The 23,343-nt window shown below is 42.2% G+C and overlaps 1 protein-coding gene across 7 annotated transcripts in view; it reads right to left on the reverse strand.

Annotated features, from left to right (window-relative positions):
- The window catches only part of Tle4 (TLE family member 4, transcriptional corepressor), a 145,494-nt gene extending 132,464 nt beyond the window's left edge, over positions 1-13,030 (reverse strand). Inside the window, exons 1-4 of one of the 7 annotated variants that reach the window (XM_031389837.1) lie at positions 12,211-13,030; positions 11,598-11,695; positions 10,434-10,497; positions 9,237-9,281 (exon numbers count right to left, since the gene is read on the reverse strand). In XM_031389837.1, coding sequence (XP_031245697.1) covers positions 9,237-9,281; positions 10,434-10,497; positions 11,598-11,695; positions 12,211-12,255 — 252 coding nt within the window. In that variant the 5' untranslated portion in view covers positions 12,256-13,030. Of the gene's footprint in view, positions 1-9,236; positions 9,282-10,433; positions 10,498-11,597; positions 11,696-11,922; positions 12,089-12,210 lie in introns of those variants that run through there. The other 6 variants (XM_031389835.1, XM_031389831.1, XM_031389832.1 and 3 more) reach the window with 6 other exon arrangements.
- Between the last annotated feature and the right edge of the window lie 10,313 nt (positions 13,031-23,343).

Below are 23,343 nucleotides of genomic sequence, written 5' to 3' on the forward strand. Positions count from 1 at the left end.
TGTAGAAACTTGCTTACTATTAGAATTATCTTTCAACATTACTCCATCTCACTACTTAAACTCTCATCTCAAAAATTCCCCAGTCCTCTCTAAAAAAATTTGAGAGGTTAGCTAAATACACCACAGTAAAGATCAATATCTGCCCACATACATTCAAGCCACATGTACAGTTATTAATAGTTGATCATTTCAAAAATATACACTGACTAGTAAAAAGTGTTCAAAGTGAATTTTAAATTCGGTTAGAAATGATTCCAGTTTTCAACTTTGAAGGACTGATCACACCAAAATACATATACATCCTACTTTAACTATTCTCATTCCTGAACCCCAAGTTCAGCTATTTTCACTTCCTCTTTCCACATGTTATTTCCCTACAAACTTCACTAATAAGAAGTGCAATACTTGAAAGTTCAGTGCTGCTTGTCTATCCTGCTACCTAAATATTACCTGGAAAAAAATACTACTCACAGAGGCTTAACTACAACCTGAATGCAAGTGTTCTCTCCTCCAACTATCCCACAGCACCAGCACTCTCTCGGCATCAGGTGTGCTGCAGAAAGCACTTCTAAAAGTGGAGCTTACATGGTCTCTGGGAAGGGGAAACAGGCAATAAACAAGTGTGTGTCTAAAACAGCCTGTTTGTGTGGCATGGTTCAGGAATGAGGGAGCAGCCAGTTTGATTAAACACTTTGCTAAATGTGGATCTTAGCTTTAGATTTCAATTTGCTGATCCCAGCCTCCTTCTGGGCAGGGCACGGACACTGAAGGGTGGAGGGAAGGGGGAACAGTTGAACTTCATCACAAGCACACAGATCAGATCTCTCACTCATGGGCTGCCACCCATGGTACCTTACTTCTGTTACTGCAGAAAGCTAAGAACAGGACAGAAGCAAGCACATTTGTTATTTAAAGATGGTCAGGCCAATAGTGAGAACTCCAGAAGGGAAGTTAAACTATTTCCCCTCCAACCACTGACTTCCTCTGTGACCTCAGGCCTATGCACTGACCTTTGTGAACTCTGGTATCCCCACCCATGTGCTGATCCTTCCTGACTGTCACACTAGGCTAGTCTCTTAAGCCCTTAAGCTTTAGTGTCATCTGTTAAAGGAGGCCAGAGGAACCGACACTGCTTGGCAAACTGTAGGGCACATTACTGACAGAAGCTACTTAAATAAACACACAGATCCGAACTTGCTACCTGCTTTACAGGAACATCAAGATCACTGAAGTGAGCATGTAAAATGCCTTAAGCTCTCTGCAAAGAAAGGTACTAGTGTTTTTCATTTCCAACAGCACTCACTATTCTTTCCAGTTGTATTTCCAGGCCTTTCTAAGATCTTCAACCAAAAGAACCTACAAACCTTCAGAGCAGAATACAGAGTTGGAAAATAAGAACAAAATCAGGTGTGGACATTCACACCTGTAATCCCAGTTTTCAGAAGCCTAAGACAGGGGGATTAAGAATTCAAGGCTGGTCAAAGCTACACAGTGAGATCTTGTCTGAAAAGAAACTAGCAGCAATGTCAAAGAATTACTGTCTGTCTGCCTCCCTACCTCTCACTTGCCTAGGCAGCTGTAGTAAAGAGAGGGCCCTACAGAGTTCTGACCTCCCTGCAGCTAGCCAACACAGGGTGGAGAGAAGTTATACCTTTGTTCTAAGATGCAGAAGCCCCTACATAACACAAATCCATATGTATTTATGAGCAAAGAAAAAATCCCCAAAAGATACCAAGACAACTCCTCTCCCTGAGGACAGAGTGCCTAAAGGGCACCCTGGAGCTTTACCATTTTGCTTCTTTGACATACCAGCTAAGAAAATCTATACTTTGCCCATCTGTCCCCCTGGATGGTATGCAGGTTACACACTGCAGCTCTCTGAAGATAAGTCGTGGCTCTGAGATATAGAAATAGCAAAAGCCTACATCAATGCTGTGGGTCAATTCCAATGAAAACAGAGAGGGTATATAGATTTGCGGTGATGAAGGCCAACTAAATCCCTCTTTACAGGCAGAAAGCAAGTCCCACTGACAGCTGTAACTAAGACAAAGTCAAAACAGCTTTATCTTTCACTTTGTAAGACTTCTAAGGCCTTCCCCCTTAGTCTACAATTTCATAAACTTCAGTTTCATAAATTTCAGTGTACTGACTTTTAAAGAAATCCTAACCTTACCGTCATCGGTATAAATCAGCATCCATGCTTAAATGTGCTCCTTACACCTCTTTCCAGCAGCCTTGTTTGCAAAACTGATAACTTAGTATGTCTCCATTATCAGAATGAAAGAGTTTCTTTTTTCTATCTTTTTAATTTTCAATTGTATGTGTATGTGTGTGCACATGGATGCACATAACTGCAGATAACCAGAAGTCAAAAGACAGGGGTCAGATCCTCTGGAGCTGGAGTTACAGGCAGTTATGAGCTTCTTGAGATGGTGCTGGGCACAGAGCCCCAGTCCTCTGCAAGAGCAGCAGCACTCTTCACCACTCTCCTATCTCTCCACCCCCCTTTGTAAAATTGCATTTATTTATTTATTTATCTATTTATGTATTTATTTATTTTGACACAGTATCCCACTATGTGGCCTGGTCTGGCCTGCAATTCACCATGTAAAATATACTGACCTCAAACTGACGAAGACTTGGGTATCTGCCTATAGAATGTTTTAAAAGAAGGTATTTAAAGGATAAAGGAAACTACCTTTTAGAAATCACATCTCCTTTTCCCTCTCTAACCTGCAAATCGTTATTAACCCAAAGTCACAACCCAGGCTATCGAATATTAAATGTAATAAAAGTTTCCCATTAAAAGCAAATATAAAGAACTTCTAGATGTTTAACATATAATTACCAAGTCCATTTAACTATTGTGTAGGGCAAAGGAAAAAGTAATATTAAATGAGAAATGTAGCCGTGAGCCTTCACTGAGGCAGAGAAAGCATCTAAGATGCTTTCACTCTGGTCTAGCTCATTAGTCCAACACAGCTCAGAGCTACACTGCCTAAATACAGATTTGTCAATCAAATGATAAGCTAAATAAACAATAGGAAGCAGAGACTGCAGAGCAGTGAGTAGGAAATAGGCCTTTGAATGCTATAAAAAAATTCTCAGCAGGAAAAGCAAACCATCTGCCTTCATTTAAAAGTTTGAGTTGTGTGATTTCCTGCATCTAAGAACCTCTTTCTGAACTACAAAGAGGCCACAAAACATCACATTTTCCCCTCCCAGCTTCCCCCTGTAGAAACCCTGAGGTGATGATTAACAAACAGCCCCCTTGTCTTCAGACAGTCTAAGAAGCCACAGGAAAACATAAATTAAACAGAAGAACCCTTCGTAAATAAACAAACAGGCAGCCTGGAGAGAACACAAAATTTCCTTACAAGCAGCAGCAAGTAGCTTTGCTTGCTGACAAGTGGGAGACTAGGGGAAAGCCACCCTGGACCTCCCACCCACTGAGGGAGCCTGGACAGGGAGCCTATCCTGGATGGTTCCAGACTTGGACTCCAGGCAGCTACAGAGATTCCTCAAGGGGTTCCGTGGTGGAAGTCAAAGTTCAGGCACTCCCAGGCAGAAATCAAAGTTTATTCTAGTAGCCAAGGGCTTCTCTGTTCCAGGCCAATCCATTTCCTAACAGGGCAGCCTCCTAGGCAATCCATTCCAACCTACCACCTATTACTCTATCACCATGAACAGATCTGACCCTGTTTAATCATCCTCTGATTGGACATAATCCTTTTCTTGGGATCTTTATAAGAATTAAAGATTTTTGGCAGTATGCCCAGAGCTGTGGTAAGCATATGCCAGATATATAATAAATGTTCACTTCTATTGGAAGGAAACTCTTAATTCCAACTCAACAATCACTACTGAAGGTGAAAAAAAAATCTATATTTTCTTATGGAACCTCAAAACTAAAAATCTTACACAAGAAAAGAACACAAGGAATTCAGAAAATAGTCCCCTTAACACATATACACAACCTAGTGGTTAAATTTCACCTTCTGGGTCCTCTTGCAGAGCATAAAAAGCTCACTGGGTCTTGCCCAAGAAACTGCCACCTGGTATTAACTGCCACAATGTTAGATCCTCTGGCAGTTTGTGGGGGAAAATAATCTTAACTTAAATTTATACCCATTTAGAGTTACTACATAGGAGTAAAGTTGTCCCCTACTCTAAAACATCCAAATCAAAGAGGTAAGTAAAACAAACAAACAAAAAATAACAAAACCATAAACCTCTATTTCATTAATATTAATCAGATTATCAGTAATCAGTAATCTTAAATTATAAAATGCTGTTCCCAGCTTCAAACCTCAATGAAGAACAAATACACAGGAACAAACACGAGCTCCCTCTCTCTTCTCTCCTCCCGCTGGAGTCTATGTTCAAGCATCAGAGTTGTACTTGTATGCCTCTTTAAAACTCCCCAGTCCAGTAGTTAGCCAGAAGTACCCATCTTTGTTCAGACATTCTAGGGGTTGTTTTATTTTGTTTTGTTTTGAGACAAGATTTCTCTATGTAGCCCTGGCTGTCCTGGAACTCACTCTGTAGACCAGGCTGGCTTCAAATTTCAAGAGGCCTGCCTCTGCCTCCAGGTGCTGGGATTAAAAGTGTGTACTACCACGCCCAACAGTAGACTATTCCTTAATGGACATAAAACACAAAAGAAAGTTCTTTAAGCATAATTTATCATTAGCTTGTTTGTTACTTTCAAATAGAACACCCTACTTTTGATAATGCTTCCCTTGTACACATATGCAGAGTTTAACCATACTCGCTTCAGAAAAGAAGCCACTATTTAAAATTTTTACTTTTATCTACATACTCGGACACAGCTTTTCCAGGCATTCTTTCAAATATAAAGATATACAATATAAGATCTATAAGCTATCAGTAATAACCCCCACAAAAATATCAAGAGAAATCTGCTCTACACAGAACTTTAAATAATTTAAGTTCCATTGCAAGCACTGTCCCCAAATAAATTGACTGCATCCTAAAATCAAGTACACTGAAGGCTGGAATGTCAAGCCAGTTATATATTACTTCAACCTCACTAAATCCCTCCATATTCTCCAAATCCTAAGCTGCTTTCTAAAATAGTTCACTAAAAAGCACCAACCTAATTAACAACTGCTTCCTCTGCAACAGTGGCCTTGATTTCACTTATTTACACATTAACTGCAGCCTCCTTTTGGCCAAGCCAGTCTATTCTCTGTACCATGCCGAGCCTTTTATCTGCCCTGGACAGCATTTTCTCCAGCAGATGAAGTAGATGCCGATTGATTTGCTGTCGAGCATGGTAAATTAATAGCAACAAATTGCTGAGGGCCCGTCTCGCTGCTCCACCATGCTTCGGCAGTTTTGCTTTATTTGCTCCATGATGGGCAGCAGTCGGCCTCTTCAAGTCAATTTCTTCTTAACAACCTGCAATACTTTTCAATGGTGAAAATAGAGCTGTTCCTTGTAAGTCAGAAATCAATATCCTATTGCCCTTAGAAAATGCTAAACAAGCAGTATTGGCAATCCACTTGGTACTAGAGGGTATCAGATATAATGCAAATCCATACTGCTTCCCCCCTTGTAGTTATTACAGTTTGCTAAAAGGTTCCTAATGTCATTTATCATCATTTACCATTGACCAAAGAGGCTATGATTATGATATCCTATCAGTTGGCAAGGCCTTTCATTTCTATTCAATTAATATTTTAGCAGCACTCAAATGGTTGTGGCCCACGTCTTGTAATGAAATTTGCATAGCTTGGGATGAAATAAAATTTTTGTTGCTTAGGGGCAAAAAAATTACAGACAAGAATATGTACATGTGGCAAACACCTATTTTCATATAATTGTGCAAGCTGCAGATGTAGATTTTAAGTGTCACAAATTCCAAATGTTTTCTGACAGTTTTTAAAATTTGTGTATCAAGCAAGTAAATTTTAGAAAGATCTTCCAATTATAAGACACACAATGAGGAAATTGCAAGTTACTCTCATCCCCACTTTTTTACAATACAGTATAATCACCTATTTCATTTCTACAGGCTGAATTCACACATCAATGGCTCCTAATCTACATCCAATATCCACATTTCAGAGTGGCAACATCTAGAGTCTGACTCCATTAGAGAGGAATTCTTCCATTATAGAGTTCCAGGCAAAGGACTCGAACAAGCAGCATCTAGCTGTGGCATCAAGTGCACACAACACCCCATCTGCCAAAGGTCACTAACAAAGCTGCACTATATAAAGGATGAGAAGAAAGTAACAAGAACCCTGGACCAACTGTTCTATCTAAAGCAAAAGCAAAGCCCTGTAGACAGGGAAATTCTCAAGGAATCAATGCTCTTTCATTTTTAAAAACCCTACTTTGAACACATCACAATGAATTCCAGGCCATTTCTAACCAGGTCCTAATTATCATTCCCATATTCATACTAAAACTGAAGACAATGGAAAAGTACTAATTTCTACTGAAGCCTAGAACATTCCACTTGAACTTCTCCGGATGTTTTTTCCCCAGCTTCATCTGTCCAGCTTCTATCAATCCTACGAAAGATTACTAAAAATTACATTCATATCTTATGTTCCAATTCCAAGTCATGTCACTGAGTTCCCCTTTTTAAAAAAATCCACTAATTTTACCAGACTAATGCTATTTACTCAGTTACCAAAATTTAAATTAATTATGTTCTCAAACATAATTGTTAAAAATTGGCAACATTATGCAGGCTTAATTAAGATTAAATCCAATTTACTAAATGTACTTTAATTGGTACTAATTACATTAGCTTTCATTTCAGAATGACAAATTCCCCATAGGTTTCATTTTATGGTTCTCTATCAGAATCAACCCAGGGCGACTGATGATGAGCATCACCTAATGGGAGGGGGAGGACGGAGAACCTCCTCTTTACCACTGCTTGCATTCTAGCATCCGTTTATCCATTTGCTAAGTCACGGAGTCATGGCTCCTTCGAAACCTTCATTTTCTGTCCCAGTGAAAAATCCCTCTAAAAATACTCTGTGTGGCTGGCTGCAGCCAAGAAGAATAGGAACACAGGAATATTAACAACAACAACAAAAAAAAAATACACAAATATGGGGGCCACCAATTACTAGGGTACTTCTGAGGCCTCCTGGGACTCTTACTCTTGAACCCTTTGAGACACAAATCTAATAAGTGAATAAGCCTAAACCGATCTTGAGAAATAGGCCCAATTATGCCTCAGGGCAACTTCCTTGCATTATTGCTCCTTTCCATTACAAGGGTATCCAGCGAGTGCATCTGGAAGAGTGGCTAAGAGAAAGTAAGGCTATCTGCCTAGGAAAACAAATAAAGACAGATCTGCCTCTGCGCTTAAGGCGGGGAAAGAAAGAAAATATAATAAGTAGGTGGTTTGCAGGGCTGTCTGTGTTTCATAATGTGATAAACTGCCCTCGGGATTCTTGATATGACTGAATTCAAAAGGCGGTGGTGAGGAGGCAAAGTGTACTCTGCTCAGTTTAAATGGATGGCATTTGAGGCCAGCTGCACAAGAAGATGACAAAATTCATAGTCATATAAAATGTGTAAAATTAAAGGATCTCACATCTACTCCAACACCAAAATGAATACATAAAGATATGTGACCCTTCCGGGTGTAGATGGCCCAAGGAAAACCAGAGCCTAAGTGAGACAAAGTGGTTGGGGTGGGGGAGGATACAAAGGGGAAAATGAGGGACACTGATCACGTCCATTCTTTAGAGAAACTAGTTCTGGGAGGGTACATAAAAACAAACAAACAAAAAGTATGTACAAGATCAAGACTATAATCAGATAACAGTATTCCTGTGAGGAGAGCTAAAGCTAGTTCATTCATAAGCTGAATACATTTTGTTTAATCAGTATTTGTATTACTAACCTAAACAGAAATGGCAAAGATACTAAAATATAAATTTAAGTATGTGCCATTCAAACACCAACATCTATGTATTAGCATACACTGTATATAAAATGCTGTATATAAAAGCACGACCAAACAGCAGAGTAAAACAGAATGTGAAAAAGTCACCAGTGTAAATACTGTTGTAATTTTCCCCAACTTTATTTTTTCAAATACTGTCTGATTGCTTTTATTGTCTAAGAGGTATCTTCTAATGAACTACTAATGTGGGTGCGTTCTGACCATGTAGTGAATAACTAAGTTAAAAGAATTCTTGCAACCTGATGACATGGTTATCTCATACTTCTTAATCTTAGAAGGTACATTTATCACCCTGACCACAAATAAATAAAGCATGAAAAGCAGAAAATTGTCCATCGCCTTTCTCAGCAGGCAAATACACTTGTATCTGTTCTGAAATGGTTGATGAGACTGGAAGTCCTTCATGAAGAGATGACTTCAAAGAAATGCTTCCTGGAGGAAATATTGTTAAGTAGCATTTTACATATACATATATATGTGTGTGTGTGTGTGTATACATATACATACATACATATGGCTATTTTTTCCATTTAGGGAACTTAAAACCAAATCATTTCTTTTTGTCTCTGGCAAAAAAAAAAAAAAAAAAAAAAAAAACCCTGTAGCAGCAGCTATAGTAGTCACATATACCTATACCAATGCTTTTCCCTCCAATCCCAAACTAATTGCTAGATTTCAAGACCCAAGGCTTAACATTAATCACATCCTCCTATCAGGTTCATTTACTCTGCACAAATTTTGGAAGTGGAAGCCAGAGTTCCTGGTAAGATCTACTAAGTAGGCTCCGGGGACTAGTGCACAGATTTTACATCAATTTCTTTTATAGCTCTGCAGATTTCATCTGATCCTCCCAGCTCACTCCTCTGTTCTTTTACAGGGAAGCAATGAAGGTTTCACACAATTTACAATTCTATTCATTAATACTTTCTAAGGAAAGTTCTTTCATAAGAGAATTTTGACGCCTGAAATATACAAGGTAACTCTTTACAAAAAGAAAATATACATTTTAAATTCTGCATGCTGTTTTTGAAAGTGCAGGAAAGTTTAATATGCATTCTGATTCAATAACATAATTTTAAATTACTAAAAGTTAGGATAATATGGAACATGAGGAACCACACGCAAAAGGCTTGCCTTCTTACTCACCCCCAAGTCTTTTAAGATGTAGGTAGATGTCTCAAACGTACAAAAGAAAATCACAAAATATGCAATTTCCTTTTCAAAGTACATGAATATGACTGTCACATGAAATGATTATAAAGAAATAACTTACCTGCTTGTGCATTTCTATGTTCAACCCATAGGACATTTCATAATACTGTCAAAGAAGGAAAAGCAATTAAATCTGTACCCTTTAAATCATCTCTCCAGTATATTCAAATTGCCCAAATACACAGAAAACAAGGCAACTAACACAAAGACCTTACCTTAACCAAATTATCCCAGTCAATAAATAAGAAGGATGCCCAATTACTATCTTTAAAAAACTAGAGGCCACGTAAAGACACACCCCAAGAGAAAAACTCTCAAAACTAATAAAAATGTTAAAACTCAGCATTCTTAACTTGTACAACTGACTTTCTACATCATAAGCAAATGAATTGAAAAAGTCACAAAAATTTGGTTCCACATGACTCCTAATTCCTAAGCACAGCAGAAATATCTGACACAAATGCTGAGGTTTTGAAAGAACTGTTGGGAAAAGGTGATATTACCTCAGAGTTCAGTTTCTTGTTTTTAGTGTACTACTCATACATGCAAGGCAGAAGAACTAGACAGAAATTAATTAATGCATCACCCTGCAAGTTCTTTCAACACAAAATATACTTCTGAATCATAAAAATGCTTCCATTATACTTCTGTAAACAGAGATTTCTCTCAATGGGCATATAACTACAGTACAGAAAATCTGAAGGCTCAAATCAACACTTCTAAGAACCAAAATAACACTATAGAAACTGAAAGCATACACAGAAAAATACAAACAGATTAGCATGATGAGTGGGAAATTTTCTGAGGAGGGGTCTGGTGTCATTTCCTATCCAAATCATTTATTAAAAGGCATAAAATGCATGCAATTTTAAGAGTATATAGGAAAACTGTCTGGTTACAATTGGAGCAAAAGCAATAAAACAACAAAGAAAACCACTAACAAAAACATTTTGCTTGTGACTAAACAAAAAATAAATGAGTTCTTTTTCCATTTTTTTTTTAAATCTGTAAAAACAAAGCACAGAAAATTATACCCCATGCAACTGAACTTTTTGAAAATTTAAATCAAAGCTGGTTGTCAAAGCCAAGTTGTAACCACCTAGAATTACAGGTTGCTAATGGACACATACCCACAACCTCAACAACACTGGCAGGGCCACTGTGATGGATCCTGCAGCCTCCAGCGATTTTAAATGTATTCTAGCTTTCAGTCTCCCAAGCTAATGAGCACTTTGAATCTGTGACACAGTTTTCTTACCATGACATAATGCCGCTGCATCTCTGTCTTCTCACTGGCCAGTTTCTCACACTCCAGCTTCAGACTATTTAAGACATAAAATCGACTTAAGTACAGTGTAGAACTTAACTTCTCTCCTTTAATTCCAAATCCACATCCCTTCCTCTAAATCATCACCTCCTATTGTCAAATCAAGGATAGTAAACAGCACTTTACAATTGAAAGGGAGGAGAGAGAAATGAGTGACAAGAATCAGCCTCTTTGATAAGGTTAAACTGTGGGGGTTGGGAAAGAGGGGTTTACAGTTCTAAAGAATTGAATTCTTTGACTTCACCCAGAACTGAATATTCTTCACTAAATTCACTTACTAAAACAAGGAAATAAACATCGATAATAATTGCATATTTGTTAGCAAAGTTAGATCCACGAAAATGCCACAGGGGAGGTTTTACCTTTAATATTCTACGGGGTTAATGAAAATCAGGATCAACACGGTCTTATGACAAACTGTTTTTTCCCCTCCAAAAAATAAGGGCAAATTGAATATCATGTGGGGGTGGGAGGTGTTGATCTGGTCCAGCAGCTTGTTTGGGTTCTTGCATTTATGCAATAAGAATTCTGCATCATTAAGGACCCGATAAAACCAACATGTTTCAAAAGCACTCCAAGTCTAAGAGCCTTGAACATGAAAGCATTGGGGGGGGGGGGTTGTTTTGCTCTGGGTTTTTTGTTGTTGTTGTTGTTTTGTTTTTTACTAAAAGTAATGAAATGGCTCACTGCTTACTTCTCCTGGCTCTTAAATTATGACATGGAATGGCAGAAAGAAGAAATCAAGCCCAGAGTAATAAAGAACCAAGAAGTCAAAGGGCCCCAGAATCTTCCCAACCTTCCATTCTCCTGACCCAATAAATCAATATGGAAAGTTTGGCCTCAGCGTTTTCCAAGTCCCCTCAGTTTCGATTGTTCTGCTTCCTTTTCGGTTTACAGGAGAAGAAAATGCTTAATTTCTGTACACCTGCCTAAAGGAAAAAGAGGCCCTGACTTGCCTTTTCTGCCCACAGGGGGGAAAAACGGCAATACCTTTGTGGTGGGGGAAAAAAAAAGGCAAAGGAGGCGGGTAGTGTTGGAGGGGGGTAAGACAAGAGCTAAGCAAACAGAAGGATCAGCTAAAGTCAATATCGTTACCTGTGGTATTGAGCCTGTAAAAACTGAAACTCTTCCTTAATCCGATCACAGGATTCTGAAATTGTAAATTTGAAGGGTTGAGCAGGCTGATGCGGTGCCTAAAGAACAACAATAAAATATTTAATTAGCCCACATCGCAGGTGGGGGGTGAACAGCCCGCGGCCGGGGGGGGGGGGTTGGTCACGCTGCTCCCGCCTCTCGCTCTCCTGCTGGGGTCCGGGTGCCTCCGGGCGGCCTCCCTCAGCTCAGCTCCTCTCAGCCGGGCTTCCGCGCAACCCCCCCCAACCCCCGAACCCCCCGGACAGGCTCTCCCATCCCTCCCTACCCGGAATCGAAAGTGGCCCGTCGGGGGCAGCCGCGCCATGGCGTCGAGCGGCCGTCAGCTAGCAGAGCGAGTCCACCTAGCAGTGCGGCCGCCGCCGGCGCCCTCCACCCCGCAGACTCGCGCCGCCTGGCTCGCCCCCCTCGGGAGAGCCGCGCGGGCGGAGAGCGGCGGCGCGCCGCTTCCCGGGGCTTCAGAGACAACAATAAGAAAATGGCTACAAGTCGGTCGCCTCCCGCACCCTCGGAGCGGCCGGACGCGGACCGGGGCTGCGGGCGCGGCGCCACTCACCGGGTGGCGCGTCTGCGGGTACATCTTGCTCAGGTCGCGAATCATCCACGCCGCTTTAGTTGGCTGCGCCAGGCAGAGGCGCGCGGCTCATCCGCTTCGAGGGCCCCGCGGCGGCGTCCCGGGCCTGCGGGTCTCGCGTGACGCGGGCGGCAGGCAGGCGCGGCGGCTGGGCGCGGGCGGCCGGCTCCGCATTCCCCGCGGGCGTCACTGAGGGCGGCGGGCACCGTCCGTCCTGCGCCCGCCGAGCCCCGCGCCCGCCGAGCGCCGCCCGCCTGCTCGCGCCCCACTCCAAACTTTTTTTTATTTGTCTTTTAATTGGCTGCTATTCCTCGGAATGAATGGTCGCTTCTTCCCTGAGAGCGAGCGCAAACTCCTTTGGTTCGGAAGAGGTCTCGCGGCGCTTGGGGGTTCTCTGGAGATTTTTTTTTTTCACTTCACAGCAACGATCTTTTAAAAGGCACCTTTTAGCTTCTTTTACCACATTTCATTTCCTTTTCTTCCTTCCTGTTTTTTTTAAGCCCCAAATTGAAGGGGATTATAAAAATAAAAGAGCGAAACGCTTGCGGCTTTTTAAAATTCTCTTTCAAACTCTGCGAACACCACCTCAAAATAATACACGAGTGTGTAAGAGGGGGAAGAAGGCAGCCAACAGCCGAACGCCCGCTCGGAACGGCTCTAACAACGCGCTCTGTGTAGGTGACTTCTTTGACCAAATTTAGCAGCAGCTAATCATTAACATTCTGATACATATTCACGACCGTCCGCGGAGGGCCCAAGGAGCATCCCGGGAGATGTAGTCCTCGCGTGGCTACTGTGGCCAAGGATGCCTCCAGATTGACTACAGTCTCCGGCTGGCCCCGCGCGCTCTCCGCGGCGCTCGCCAGGAGCCCCGCCCTCCCGCGGCGCGAGGGCGCCGCATCAACCAATCGGAGATGGCTGAACATTAATCGCCGTTCTGTGTTACTGCCCATCATTTCACCGCTGACAAATGGCAAGCCAGGAGGGCGGGGCCGTACGGTCTGGACCCACGTGGGGACAGGGCGTGACGAGGAGCTCAGACCAATAACTGCAAAGAACTGGTGCTGGCGGGGGCGGGGCGCGGTGGCCCGCCTGGGGCGGAGCCTCGCCCTGGCGGCTGTTCCCTAGCGCGAGCGTTCGAACCGCGGAAACATTTGTTCAGCTGTCAATCAAAGTAACGTGGGGTGGCGAGCCGCGGCGGCTGCTGTCGCTGCTGCCCTGGCTGCATCTTTAGAAGCAGGTTTCGGCGGCGATGGCGGCGGCGGCGGTGAGCCTGCAGGCCGGTCCGAAGACGCCCTCCGAGGCTCGTCTCCGGCTCCACGCGGAGCCCGGGCTAGGCGGCCGCGCCGGGGTGCGCACTAATTAGGGCCCGATGTCTCCGTAAAGAGACAAGCTCGGCCTTGTGCAACGCGCCGAAACCCCTGTTGAGACAAGAGAGGGAGGATCGCGCTGATCCCACTCCGTGCGGTTCACATCCATTTTACGCGCTGCTGGAGCCGGCATAATTTTCCGCGTGAGCGCGGACGCCGTCGGCCCGGTTTAGAGCCGCAGCCGGGAGGCGTGCACTGGGCCGGTCCCAGGGCTTCCCGGCCGGCAGACTCTGACATTCCTTTTCTTTAAAGGCACCAGTCAAGTTACTCCCGGGTTTGAAAGAGGGTCCGAGTGTGGACGGTCGGGCCTTGGGCCTGTGATGGCCTACGGAAGAGGGTCAGAACCCGGGAGTAGCAGCCCGCCGCAGTTTCGGGACTTGGCCGGAGTCCCGGAGCCTTCAGGCCGAGCTAAGGAACCTCTGACCTCTGGGCAATCAAAAGGATTCGGAAAAAGTCAAGCAGGATTGTAGCCAAGGCGGCTGGTGTTTGGGACATTCATTTCTGAGTCCCACTCTAACACGAAGTGCAGGCTAATGACGGTGCTGTTGGTTCAACAAAAGTGGGATAACCGTCTTTTCTAATGAGGGCGCTTTCCTCGGCAGAGGAATCGGTAGCTTACTGCCCAATTCAAGGCGTTCTGTGGGCCTCACTAGTACTCACTAGTACCCGGTGGCCACTGAGGACACCGGGCAAAAAAAAGGCTGCAGTAGTCTTGCTAAAAATCCAGAACTGAGGTTCATACAATGCTTCCGTTCTGTAAATAATTTTCATTTCCAAAATAAGAGGATGGAGGACTTGTCTCTGCCCCATACCCAATTATTAAAATGTGGCTAATCCTGAATAAAGGGGATTCACATAAAGAGGATTTTGGAAAAAAAAAAAAAGCTCAACAATAAGCAAAATGTGTCTATTTTGCCTATTTAAAAAACGTTGCTTCTTAGGAATTTTGAAAATTTTTATACTCTTTTTTTTTTTTCTTAGTGTCCGGGTGGGGGTTGAGTGTGTGTGTGTGTGTGTGTGTGTGTGTGTGTGTGTGTGTGTGTGTTCGTGTTCACAAGCCCTGGAGATCAAGTGACAAGTGCATGTACCTGTTGAGCTATCTTGCTGGCTCTAAGATATTTCCTGAAGCTCACAGATGTCCATTGTACAGCAGTGTTCTGACTCGTTCTCAGAAGGCTTGAGTGATAACCATGTCGGCACTAGGACATTGAGTCTCAGAACAAGAACAGCCAGCCGCAGTTTTTCTGAGGTTGCTTAATTTGCCTTCCCTGGAACTTTTTAGTGGCTTATTACCACAGTGTCTCTGTGGGAAGTTCCATGTTCTTTCTCGATTTCAGTCAAAATGGTTGTAGGTTCCATGGGAACTGGGACTTGGTTAATCAGGGCTATGCTCCAAATGCCCTGGATGGTGCCTGGCGTGTAGCTGGTGCTCAGTAAATGCTTGTTGATGGCTTTGGCAAATCCAAGCCTTGTGTTCTCCATATAGAAAGCTGCCGTGTCATTAGGATCCAACATACTGAAATTCCATGCAGTCATTTCCCGGGACAGGAAACAAAAAGGTTACTGCTAGAGCCTCAAGGACTATTGAAAGGGTCGGGTGGAAAGAAACTTTGCTGGTAGGAAATATCAGCTTAGAGGAGAGACCTTTCTCTTAACCTCTCTCACCATTTTTATATCAAGAGAAAGTGGCTGGAGAAAATGGAATATTTCTTATTTTTTAAATGTACTTTTAAACTTCAGCCTGTGTATATGTGTCACATTTTAACCTTGTGGCGGATCTACATCATTTTGTAACATGTATCTGAAATATGTCAAATGAGCCAACACATCTCTCAGCCCTGCCCCAGCACACTAAATATTGATCTTGCCCTACTCAGCCCTACCCTTGCTTCTCAAGACAAACTGTTGAGCCAGTCTGGGAAATGAGTTAGGGGCTTATTCTGTCCCACCTCGGAGTGGGTGACTCCAGAGTTTTCATATGAGGTGGCTTTGGTGGCACCAATGGTTTATAAAAGCCAGGCCTAGCCGGGTTCAGTCTCAAAAGTGACAGATACCATCTCAAGCATACCTTTTATGAAGGTTAGAGGTTCTAAGTCATTATTTTACCACAGACCAACTGAGCAAAATAAGAGAATTTACCAACAAACACGGCTATTACGGATTTATCACCCCTCGTTCTAACTCGGGAAAGCTGAATCTGGGCCCTTCAAATATTTTCTAGCTGAGAGAAAAGGCTCATCAATAGAGAGCCCCAGAGAGATTCCAAGACAAAGAAGTTTGCCTCCTAGTCCAGTGTGTGTACAGGGTCAGTCCCCAAAGGACAGGTTCAGGAGGAGGCAGCAGCTTCCTTCCGCCCACAGTCCATGCCTAGGTGGCTTTGGAGCAAGTGTTCTCCCGAAACAGTTTCTTCTGATGCTGCAGAAGATGCATTCTCAGCAGATTCTGGTGTGTGGGCTTCTGGCAAGTTCCAGAAAGCAGATTTCCAGCTGGAATCACCGGTTTCTCTACCACTTACAACAGTTCTCTCTAGTAAGGTCGGGTTCTAAGCCCTTAGGCTTCCAGGGTCTCCCAGGAGCAATTCCTTTTTGGTGAGGATAGGAGGGTAGGGGTACTCTATCTTAGTACTAGGAGCAAGTGTTTCTCTTTATACCTATTTTGCACTAGGACTCTCTCTCACACACATACACACAAAATGACTACAGTAGAAAAAATATTCTGAACACATAACCAAAGACTAATTCAAAAATCAAAGTTATTTCTGGCCCAAAGTTCCACTGTAGGACTGTAGCCTTGATTTTTTTTTCTTCCCCCTTCCCTTTTTCCTCTTGCTCCACCCCCTCCCCCACCCCTCCACACCCCCACCCACCCCCACTCTTTCCATATCATGGCCCATAGGTTTTTTTTTTTATTTGTTTTTCATTATGGATGGTTGTGAGCCACCATATGGTTGCTGGGATTTGAACTCATGAAGAGCAGTCAGTGCTTTTAACGGCTGAGCCATCTCACCAGCCCTTAGCCTTGCTGCTTAAGACACAAGTACATGCTTCCATGCTATGCAGAACCACTGAAAGTCCCCAGGAACACCTTGGTGCTCCGAGTCTAGACTGATGTAAGTGATGAATTTCAGTGTTTTTAGTGTATGTACAAAGTTTTCCGCTCTTATGGAAAAATAATTTAATTATAGAAAACAGACTTTTAATATTTTCCTACCACTATTCTTCCGCTTGTAAGTATCAAATTAGTATGTCTTTGGATAGGATTGTGTTAGAATGTTTGATTTTTAAAATTGCTGTTTGAATTGCTGACTTGAGCTTCATAAAAAAAAAAAATCATTCAATGAATTTTGGCTTGAGATTAGGACAGAATCTCCAACAATTTCCGAAGTGGCCCCAAACATACTTTTGCCATTTACTTTATGTGTTTATGTAAAGTGGTGCTCTCTGAATCGATGATGATCATCATCATATCTGTAGACTCTGAAAAATGTTGAAGTGTCCTGAAGCAGCATCAAATATTCAACTGGGATTTAGTTCTTTGTGTAAAAATAAATAAGCACTTCCATCTCATTAGTGTGCAAATGTCCTTTCATCTTTAATGATTAAATTATATATACATCAATGAGTTATTTCATGACAAATTTATTTTTGTTGTTTATTATCAGTAAATGTTTCGTTTGTATCCCTATTTAATGGACTTTTTGAGCCAAGGTTACCCAAAATTTCCCTAGCAAAAAGGATTAACAAGTAGAAAAAGGGACCGGGCAGTGGTGGCACACACCTTTAATCCTAGCACTTGGGAGGCAGAGGCAGGCAGATTTCTGAGTTGAAGGCAAACCTGGTCTACAGAGTGAGTTCCAGGACAGCCAGGGCTACACAGAGAAACCCTGTCTTGAAAAAACCAAAAAAAAAAAAAAAAGTAGAAAAAAGGTTTAGAGAAATTAATGTAGAGCCCTGTACCTTTTACCAATCGTTTCTCTCGGATTCCTTCCTGCATAATTTTTTTTATATTAAACTTGTTTAGATTACTGTATGTTTCTCTTCTGAATGAACCCAGGTTGACAGTACACAACAAAAAGTGTCTTCACTGGTGGATCTTGCATTTCTCTGTTGGAGCATGAGTTGGAGGAATAGGCAAATGCTATGCAAAGAAATGAAGTGGAAGGGAATCCCAGCCTCTGCATCAGATGGGAAGAAGTCTTGGAAGAAAAGGTGTTTTAAGCTCAGACCTGAATGTCAAGAACAAGTTGCAGCTGATGGAAACAATGCAGAGACCCACAGCTGAACAATAGGCAGAACTCAGGGGGTCTTGTGAAAGAGTTAGGGGAAGGACTGAGGGAGCTGAAGGGATCAAAGACCCCAGAGGAAAACCTACAGAGTAAATTAACCTGGGCCCAGGGGGACTCACAGAGACTGAACCACCAACCAAAGAACATGCAGGGGCTGGACCTAGGCCCCATACAGTTACATAGCAGATGTACAGCTTGTTCTTCGTGTGGGTTCCCTAACAATTAGAGCAGGGGATGTCTCTAACCTTGTCGCCTGCCTTTGGATCCCTTTCGCATAACTGGGCTACCTTGTCTGCCCTCAGTGGGAGAGGATGCAGTTAGTCCTGATGCAACTTGATGTACCAGGATGGATTAGTATACATGGTGGAGAAGGGGGAGAGGCTCCTCTGAGGAAAATGGGATGAGGGAATGGAGGAGGGGTATGAAAGAGGGACTGAGAGAGGAGGGAGGGGGGCTGTGATCAGGCTATCAAGTGAATAAATAAATAAATTTAAATAAACTCACCATGGAATGAATCAGGTGAATGTAAAAGCTTCAATTCTAGAAAAATTTGGTGCAGATGAGAGAAAAAAACAACAAAAGACAAGTATGGAGCAGGTGGAACAATTTAAGATTAATTCAGGAGTCCAGGTCAATAACGATGGATCTATTGTTTTTAATCTGTGGGCAGTTGATTTTGGAAACACGTGCTACAATTCACACATACACACACAACAGCAACAACAACTACTGTGGCTCTGCCATTGGCTCACTAATGACTGCAGGCAAATTGTAGTTTTGAGTTGAGGCTGCCTGCAATGAAATGCTAGGTCTGCTCTGAATGTACAACAGAAACAGCAAGAGTCATGTAGACCATTTCTAGATCAGCAAAAGATTTGCCACCCCTTCATCTATGGTAAGATGGAGATAACAACACAGTAGTCTTATTATTTGAAACAACTTACACGGCAGATTTCTAGACTCTGGGGGAGGTAGAGAAATGCAAGCTCCAACAGAGAAGAGCTTTTTTTGTCCTGGTAGTTGCCTTCCTGTGGATGCTCCTTCTTAACTTGGTGGGTACAAGGCAAGTAGACATTGGTTGCCCATTTTACTAGAAGAGGAATGCTCCAGAAATGGAATAGACACACTTACAGAGGTACTGAGGAGACTTCAGGGAGAAAAGAGCACACCTCATTCTTCACTGAAGTGTATTATTTGAACCTCTTAAGACCATTCTCATCTGGTGACAACTGAGGCCCTTCTCCCTCCTAAGGGCAGAGGTGCCAACAAGATTTCTGTTTGTGTGATGGGGAAGGACCATCCGATTTTTACATTGAATATGGAGTGGACTAGTGAACCAGGCTCAAATGCAGCTCAAGAAATATCTTATGCTGAAAAAAGTTGGTACTATTGGGGTACTTTGAACCCAATGACTCAGTGTGTGGAGATGATGAAACTAGCAGCAGTAGATAGACATTAAGTCAGCAACAGTTCTGAAACCTGAAGGAGGCCCTAGAAGTCTCACCAACCCGGACAGTTAAAGAAAACTGTAGATTCACTTCACTCTAGGTCGATCAAGCTAGTTAAATATAAGAAAGCCGCTATCCAAAATGATCTCTTCCTGGAGAAAAACTCACATTATCATTTTTTCCTTGAATCTAGAAGGAACATTGGATAAATTGTTCTGTTTTGTCCAGTGACTATATGCAAACAGGGTATCGTTATTTTTACTTTAAAGGCTAAACAACTGAGACTCCAAACAAGTTACTTGCCCAAGGTCACACAACTTGAAAGCACTTAAAAGGATGTCAGAACTTCCGTCCCCTACCTCCTTATAGCTCACCTTGCATAAACCCAAATTCCACAAGTGGATGTGCAACTCAAGTAGGCAATTTAAATACTATTCAGCTCACCTGCCTGGTTTAAGCCTTTTTAAACATATGTTTTATTGCTGGAATGTGGGTGGATGGCGAATCCGGGAAGGACTTGCGGGTGCCTCAGGGCAGAAGCAGAACCTGAGTATTCCCACAGCCACAGGAAGCACCACCCCCTCTCTGCTGCCTGCTTAAAGTGTCTGAAGGCTTGATAAGTGAGATTCAAGGGAGATGAATGGTGCTGAAGCGGTACTTTGGCTTTCAGAGAACAGCGGGGTTCACACCTGTGTAGCTGATCATGGCGCCTTCACACAGGCGCCCCGCTCTCGCTAACTATCACCACAACCTGCAGGGCAGATTTTACAGGAGCAAAGCTGCATATTTACTTTCTGAAATTGGCAGTCTGAGAACGCGATAGGTGTAGGAAAGAACAGCTAAACCCATCATTCTATACAAGAAAGTAATTGATGGAAGTCACTTATAGCTTTGCCTCTACCTGTAGCCCATTTCTTCATCTCTTAAAATTTGCTCAACTCGAAACCTTTCTGATCTCATTTACATGGCGTCTTTCCATAAAGGAGATCCATGAGGTCTCTACATCCTTTCCTACCTAGATACAGGCATTGACACTTCTAAAAACATCATCTTGAAGTGGGATCCTTAACTCAGAGAGGACTTTTAGTCAAGATCATTTGATAAATGTCATTATGTTTTCTGCCCGTCTTCCTGAATTTCCCAAGGAACAAACTGCTGGAATGTGGGTTTGGGGGTGGGGGTGGGAGGGGCATGGCTTAAGACAACTTGGTGAAAAGTGACTGCTTGACAAAGTAACCTAAACTGTAAGGATCTGTCATCATCATGCCAGTAGTATGTGGACTTCTACTGCCATCATTCAGTTCAGTACACATTCTCAATACTATACTGCCTAGGACAATTCTGATGAATCGCATGCCTTCCTTCAACAACAATCCCTGTACAAGGGTATGAATGGGTATGAATAGTGTATCTACCCCATTGCTCTACTCCTTTGGGAAAAGGCTTTGACACCCTCGGAAATTCTCACTCATAGAGCCGCCTTTTCCTTCAACTGTTTGCTTTTACCCAGAACAAAATTGAAATGCTTTTAATCCTAGTTTTTATCATTTATTGATGTTTTACGTACATTGGTGTTTTGTTTGTACGTGTGTCTGCCTATGTGAGAGTGTTAAGTCCCCTGGAACTGCAGTTACAGTTATAACATAGAGATGTGGGTGTTGGTACTTGAACCTGGGTCCTCTGCAAGAGCAGCCAGTGCTCTTAACGGCTGAGCCACCTCTCCAGCCCTATCCTAGTTTTTTAAAGCTTTATTTTTAACTAAATGCATATGAATGCATATGTAACTTGAGTACAGAGGTCTGCATAGGCCAGAGGAAGGTGCCTGATAGTCTAGAACTGGAGTTGCAGGCAGTCATGAGTAACTCAGCACAGGACCTAGGCCCAGAACCTGGGTTCTCCCAAAGACCCTGTGTGATCCTAACAGTTAAGTCATCTTCCCGTCGTCTATTACGGGGATCTGTTAAACACAATGTCTTAAAGAGAGGTGGCTACTGAATAGATCATAAGTGTTTACAGAGTTCCATCATTTAGTAATATATATCAATATATACCAAGCACCAAGAGATAGACAAGTCTTAAAATGCCCATTGTACATCCTAACAAACAGAGCTTCGGTAAAACCAATAGTAGTCCCTTTAATCTTATGTAACTGTAGTAGGCAAACAAGTTGGAAATAAAGATTGAGCTTTTAGAATTCACATCTTTCCAGTTTACTAAAGCTACCCTTTAATGCTGTACAATAATTTTATTGCCTTGGGCTCTATGAAGTGTTCCCTTATAAAACTGTTAAGTACTTGGGAGGCAGAGATAGGCAGATTTCTGAGTTCGAGGCCAGCCTGGTCTACAGAGTGAGTTCCAGGACAGCCAGGGCTACACAGAGAAACCCTGTCTCGAAAAACCAAACAAAAAATACCCCATACTATTAAGTAGACAAAAATGGCAACCCCAACTCAGAAAAGAGTGGTCCGCGTGGTTCAGACGCCTGTCTAAAAACAAGATGAAATCCACAGACGGCGAGACTGGCTTACATATTCTGATAAGAGTTGATCCCGTGCAGTGATTTTATAGCTTATGATAGATTTCTGAATTTGACTTTTGCAACATCTACACACAAGAGATGAAGAAAACTCACTCATTTCCCATTGTCAGCTTGAAACTCAAAGCAAAGTACCTTTTATAATTTATCCAGTAGGAATTTAAAGAAGGAATTAAGGCTTTGAAAAGGAAAGGCATGGTGAAAATAATGATACACTTTCCAAGAATGATGTTCATGAAGGACCTAAATACTATATAGGTATGCTATGTAGACAATTTTTTCCCTTACAAGTATAAAAAAGCTGGTATTTAGGATTTCTAGAAAGGAAACAGTTTATTTTTAACTCCTCAGAGGATCATAGGTTCTTTAAATTTTCTAGACTACAACTAATTGTTTAGAAAATTATTTATTATGATGGCAATTGTCTTGTATAAATATACTTTAATAAGACAGTGGAAAGGTAAAAGAACTGCCAGATATTTACTGCAAGTTCAATTTGGAGACTTTTTTTGGTAACATTAGATTGCTATACAGCAATCTATCTATTCTCCAACAATTTTTTTTCCAAAAACACAAAATAAGTGAATCACATTGTAAAGAATAGTTGCATTCAGAGATCCATGCTAAGCTTAACTTCTGTGCTTGCGAAAGGAATGCTAACAATATTTCTCATCAGATTGAGGGTGGAACGTTTACAATAATTTGATATAAACAACTGTATTTAACACTGATTTTGAGAGTTTGAGAAAACTACATTTTTCTTAAATGGTGTATGTTAGTCACATACATTTTCTAATTATTTATGCAATGCTCAGGAAATTTATAAACGCTGTGTCAAGTAACTCTAATTAAAACATTATTATCTGTAAAGCTACTGCATATACAACTAGAACTTTACTAATTATTAAAGCCCAAATCATCTAAAGTCATCACTTAAGGAAGAAGGGTTGTCAAATGAGATATTAAGTAGTCAATTCCATGGGAATTTAAAAAGTAATAAAAAAAAGGGCATGCAATTTTACTTTGACTTTTGAGTATAAAAAGAAAGTGTTGGAAGATCTAGTTTCTTAGGGTTTTGGAAGAGTGTTCTGCTATCCCCTGCAAAGGACCTGTATGCTATCCCTAACATTTACTGAGACTGCAAGGCACTGTTACAGCAATCAGTGACTGAATGTGGTGAGGGTTGATGGTACAGGCCAATTGTAGGGAGTGGAGGAAGACTTGAGCCACAGAAATCCTGAGTGAATGCGTGCTGTTATCACGGACATAGTCGTGTGAAGGATCCCTGAACCTCAGACCTCCGGCTGAAGACAAAGCCTTCCATCCCTGCTGCTCCCCTGCAGTGAGGCTCAGAGCGCAACGTCTTCCTCTGGTCCCTGTGTAGATGTTGATAGTGTGTGTTGAAAATGTCCACCATCGCTTTCTTACAGTCTGAAGACTGTTTCTTTCCTCTGGTCGATGTGTAGATGTTGATAG

This window comes from Mastomys coucha, unplaced genomic scaffold, assembly GCF_008632895.1.
Source record: "Mastomys coucha isolate ucsf_1 unplaced genomic scaffold, UCSF_Mcou_1 pScaffold21, whole genome shotgun sequence".
Lineage (NCBI taxonomy): Eukaryota > Metazoa > Chordata > Mammalia > Rodentia > Muridae > Mastomys > Mastomys coucha.